Consider the following 5,643-nt stretch of genomic DNA (forward strand, 5'->3'; position numbering starts at 1 on the left):
CCTAAATATTGCACCCCAGCTAATTGTGACAGTGCGTGCCCAAGCGTCTTGTCCTAGAAGAACTCAAATAATTTCATAATAATTCTAAGACCACAACCTTTACCACACTTTTTCTTACAACTACCTTATGTAATGAATTGTGACTATTTTTTTTTTTTTTTTCCTTTTACATAGATTTACCATTTTTTTTTCTCCATTACTTGTAGAAAAGTTGCGGGCCCTAAATGTTCTCTAATTTCACAAGACCCAAGTGACTTCCATTCAAGAGGTACATAACACCACAAGTTTTTTTGAAGTTTACAGAAGTTACATACGAGGGCACGTACATAGGACAATGGGCACAACAAAACATGTAACAAAATAAAGTCCGTGCTTGCCATCCATACCAAGATAACTCCATCCCCATTTCCCACCACCATCACTGCAACATTCACACTCCAATTATTTTCACACTCAAAACACACAACTGACAAACCTATAATAGCATCAACAGAAAACAATCCAAATCCACTCAAAGAAGTCCTCACAAAGACAAAACTCGTGTAATGGACTCAAGCTACAACTGTGATGTACACCACAATGACTTTCACCTCCCCTCATGTAAAACAAGGTAACCTTTTAGTACATGATTTGATTGAGGAAGGGCCCCAAATATACATGATGGAACACTCTCCAAGCACTCATCCACACCCAGCAACTTTCTTCATGCTTTTGGAATTTTTATACCAACATCATGCGTGAGAGGTAAAGGGAGAGGACAAAAGCATAAAATCAAGAAGAAAAGATGGATTCAAAGTGGGACCCTTTAATTACCAAACGCGCATGCTCTTAATCCATGGGAGGTTCTCAACAATTAGGAAAAAAGGGTCCTCATTTACAGCACAGCCCACCACTACATCCCCCATGCGTTCAAATCTTTGTGACTTTCTTTAATCTTTAATGCCCCAAAAGCTAAAAGATAATTATTTCTGGTCAACCAAAGAAAAGCCTCATTTTTCTTCATCCCAGCAAACCAAAGTGCATTCCCATACCATTACAAGTTTCCTTTATTGGCCCATTATATACAACAGCTATTCTGGAAAAGATGAAAAAGGACCCCACAATACCAAAGCCCACTATACTTATTTCAAACTCATCAATTATTCAAGCCAAGAAACCTAAGGTAACCACCTTTTTCACCCTTCTTTCAACTCTTTATCGAACATGTTACAAGATGGTGCAACCTATTGATGGCTCACCCCTAGAGATTTGGCTTTGAGCTTCAAAATCTTCAGGTAATCTATAGCTTCATCAATAACCAGCAATGGGTCCTTTCCCTCTGCACCAGGAATTATGCCCTCAAGAATTCTCAATGTCTGACGGACCCTATCCCTTTTAAAACACATTTTACCCAAAATAGATCCTGCTTCCTCACCTTGGTTCTGGCCAATGGCATAGCCTGATTCCGCATCACTATCATACTCGAGAGATCTGTCCAGATTTACTGAGCTAGCAGTGTCAACAGGCGATGACTGTTTGTATCCACCATTGAGCAATTTCTGCCTTTTGATTGGGCCTTCCAAGCCAGCATCTTCCTCTGTTATGAATTCATCATATTCATGTTTCTCATAACTCGGAGAATGGCCTGTACTTGCTACTTCATCATCTTCACTATCATCCTCATCATCATAATCGTCATCAGAATAAAGCAAGGCATTAATTTCTTCTGTATCCTCATGGAACTCACTTTCATCACGAGTTATCTTATTCTCACCAGACTCTTCATGCAAAAAGTACTTGCTTGGATCAATTCGACCCCTTCCATGCACTTGCTCTTTCTCATCCACATTATAACAACAAATTGGTGTAGTGGCAGTAGTTGGATTCTGAACAGGGGGAAAACCAGAATTATAAATTAGTCTTGTTTGATTTCCACACTGATCAAAAATAAGGAATCTCGTTGGAGAAGACCCAGAGTTTGCATTTGGCACAGCCTTCCCATCAAGCCCATAACATAACACAGATTGTTTTTCTTTATGATATGGGTTAGGAGTAGGAAGCAAGCTCTGCAAGTGAAGTGGCAAACTTTGAAGCAATCCATGAGCTTCATTTGTTTGTCCTGTCTTCAAGTCTGGTATACCAGGAACCACAACCCCAGGCAATGCCACACGGGCAGAGGACACACAAATGCCAGGATTTATACATGCTGGCAAACTTTCCTGTTGCCTTGGCTGTAGTGTCGTGCTCATGAAATTCAGTTCAGATGCTTGCCAAGCAAGATGCTGTGGATAAAGCCGAGGCTCAGTGGCCTTAACCATCCAGGTAAGTAATCACCTAAAAATGAGCAGGAAAAAAGATAAGCCATTCAAAAATGAAACAAGATCATTATAGTTGCAATATCAGCTGGACAGTTGAAACCTACCAGGAGAAGGATTGGAGCTTTAATCTGGAATATTAAAACGCTTGCTGCTTCTTTTAGGAACACAGAATAGAAAAAGAAAATCTACGAATTCCAGCCGAATTTGATAACGAAAATTCAGAATCAATCTACGTTACAGGTTTAAGCAAATGACGGAAATACTCAGCCTGGAAAAGAGCAATAAGAACACAGCATTATTAATAACTTCTTGATATGAAAAGCTAATTAATTGATCATGGAAACAATTATCCAGGGGAAGAAGAATGGAATGAGAGCAAAAATGTAAAGGTTTATTGTACTCACCTGGCAATCCTGTAATGGTTGAAAGCATGCAATCACTCTCACTATAATTGTAGGTTTTCCTGCAATTCCACTCTCATGTTTTAATGCCCGAAATCTAGTTTGGCTCGCTGCTTGGCACACCATAACTTCTTTCAACCCTTGACTAAAAAACTTGATTTATCTGACGACTATAGAGACACGAAACAAATACCAAAGAACAGAGAGCAAGAACTGGGGAAAGGTAGATATTAAGCAAAAAAGCAGACTAGATTGACAAACAAAATGAGATTAAACACAAACGGGGTTCTGTTTGAGTACTTGAGTTCTAAGAAGAGCTTGTCACAAAAAACCAAGACGAGAGAACAATAAGAAGAGCTTTGGGTTCTAGCTAGGTTTTGTTTCTATCTTTTCAACTAATCCTATGCATGTCACAAGAAACGATGAAAAATCGATTGGATCCCATGGAAATTTGAGTTAAGAATAATAGGCCAAGAGAAAGAAAAAGTAGGACTCGCTTAAGTAATAATTTACAGAATAACCCTGCAATATAAGTTTAGGCGCACGACTTTGCGGAACACATCAACCGATAAACTCAACCAAGGCATACTGTTCTCCTCCTTGAAATACCGAATTATCCACGATTGCTAAATCTGGTGCTATGTTTTGAAACTGATATTCCTGGAAAAAAACATATATATGTAGCAAAAGAATATATCTATAAGATCAAAGGATGCGTAAAATTATCAAAATGATAAAGAGAAAGCATTACCAAAGTTATATATGAAGAATCTCGACACAAAACAAATGCCTCATCTAGTTGCTAAGATAATGTTAGGAGATTTAGAAAAAATAACTTTAAACTAAGCCATACAAACCCATCTTGTCTCTCCGGACCAGAGTACTTCCATAATTGAAAAAACTAAGAACAAAAAAACATAAGGGTAGTTCTTTTAACACTGATCCCATAAACATTTTTCAAAGACAAGATCTGGAAACAATTTTTACTAGCTTTCAGTGCAGAAAGTATTTGGTAATCCAGTTCAAAAGAATAAATTTTCGGCACAGAAATAAACAAATTTCAGAGAATTTTCATTTTCAGGTTGCAATCTTCACCTAATTGGATCCAATTATGAAATGGGTGTGGATATTAATAAACTAACATAATTATCGTAATTAGATTACCAAGAAATCCTGGACCTCCACTCAACTATGACTTGAATTTAACTCAGCTTAGTTGAATTATCATTTTTCAAGCAAAAAAAACTAAAACCAAAACCCCACACACAACACACATATGCATATATCAGATTGAAAATGATCATATGAAATCCTAATGATTGAAGTTAAGTATGAAAGTTAGAAATTTAACTGCTAAGAAATTCAACACTATCTCAATTTTTTTACAACCAGATAAAGAAAAAAAATATTGAAAAATCTCATAACTTGTACGAAAATCTTACTATTCACAACAAAAACTCAGAGCTTGTAAGAAAATTGTCCCAAGCTCTTCAATATCAAGTTCAATTATTGATTAAAAAACAGTAAAAGAAAATTCCTTGCAGCTGAGTCAGGCACAATCAAATAGATCAGATTTTCGAGATTCAAATTATTAATCTTTCTTTTTCTTTTTTTCTCAGAAGCCAAACAGGGAATACATACCCCACCAAACTAAAATTAAAAAAAAAAAATCACAAATTTGAAAAAGGAAAAAAATAAATAAATTCAATAACTTACAGTGGAATTAGAGAAAGCTCTGAAAGATCTTGTTTTGGAATCTGATCTGAAATGGAAAAAGTATCAAAGTTTTCAATCAGAATAGGAGAGAGAGAAAATGAAGAGAAAAGAGTGAGAGATAGTGCAAATGCTTTGAGAGAGCCTATAAAGAGGTGAGTTTTGTTTGGGAACGCTAGGACTATATAGGGAGAACCAAATGACAATTCTGCCCTTTTATTTACTATGCATTTACTGTTTTTGAACAGTAAATGACCTTGATGAATACGAAGGGTTAAGGTCTTAAACCTTGGTTAATTTACTTTTGTTTTGCCGTTGATGATGAGGGTGGCGGGCGGCTATACAAGTAGCAAGTTTTAATGTGTCTGGTTAATGTGTGTCCTTAGGCACAAATTAACAAATTTATTTTTGAAAAAGTTTTATTAGGAATTGAAAAATTGTCAAAACTTTTTCAGTTTCCAATAAGTTTTTTTCAAAATTGGATTTTATTAATGTGTGCTCAAAGATGTCAAAACTTTTTCAATTTCTAATAAACTTTTTTCAAAATTGATTTACTATTGAAATCTAATTTTAATAACCACATCCTAAGATGAAAAAAAAAAAAGTTATAGGTTTATTTAAAAGTGGAAGTGATAGACAATCAATCGGGGACGTATATTTCTCACACCTAAATTTATACCCCCTAATGTATCAACTCGTGATTAATGTATAAACTAAAACAATGTACTCAAGTACTTATGATAGACTCATATGAAAATACCGAAATCTAATCATGAATTGACACATTAGCACAATGTAGATTTAGGTGTGAGAAGGGTGTCTTCTTTAAGTGGAAGTGTTATTTACTTTTAGTGCAGATTTCATGTAACAATTTATTTGCTTTTATATATTTGACTTCATATAAAAAGTTTAATTAAAAAGAATAAATAAGTAAATAGAAAGTATGTGCAATTTGTTATTTACATGACGTACGTTGATAACTTGATATCTTTCAAGATTCTTGTTACTCATAATTGGGGTGAAGGTTAAGTGACTCAATCCACCAAAAAGGGCACCCCATCAGCCATCACCCACTTAAATCTCCTTCTTATGACTCTATTGAAGTCTTGTAAGCATTAGTTGTTCAATGGATACAGACTATATTATATAGTCATGTTCACGTAGGTTTGCCATGACTGGTTTCCCTCTTAACCCCTTTTTATTCAATAAAGAAAAAGTTTGAGCAACATGCT

The 5,643-nt window shown here is 35.5% G+C and overlaps 1 protein-coding gene across 1 annotated transcript; it reads right to left on the bottom strand.

Annotated features, from left to right (window-relative positions):
* Positions 1–227: 227 nt before the first annotated feature.
* Positions 228–4,572, bottom strand: LOC126707645 (transcription factor bHLH143-like). Its single transcript, XM_050407400.1, has 4 exons — positions 4,415–4,572; positions 2,702–3,358; positions 2,402–2,565; positions 228–2,313 (listed from the first exon to the last, which is right to left on the bottom strand). Exon 4 carries the CDS (start codon positions 2,295–2,297, stop codon positions 1,224–1,226), a length of 1,074 nt encoding a protein of 357 aa, XP_050263357.1. The 5' UTR covers positions 2,298–2,313; positions 2,402–2,565; positions 2,702–3,358; positions 4,415–4,572; the 3' UTR covers positions 228–1,223.
* Between the last annotated feature and the right edge of the window lie 1,071 nt (positions 4,573–5,643).

Source organism: Quercus robur, chromosome 11 (genome assembly GCF_932294415.1).
Source record: "Quercus robur chromosome 11, dhQueRobu3.1, whole genome shotgun sequence".
NCBI lineage: Eukaryota > Viridiplantae > Streptophyta > Magnoliopsida > Fagales > Fagaceae > Quercus > Quercus robur.

Excerpts from the sequence above, each read along its gene's own strand:
- LOC126707645 (XM_050407400.1), bottom strand. The coding sequence starts at position 2,297 with ATGGTTAAGGCCACTGAGCCTCGGCTTTATCCACAGCATCTTGCTTGG.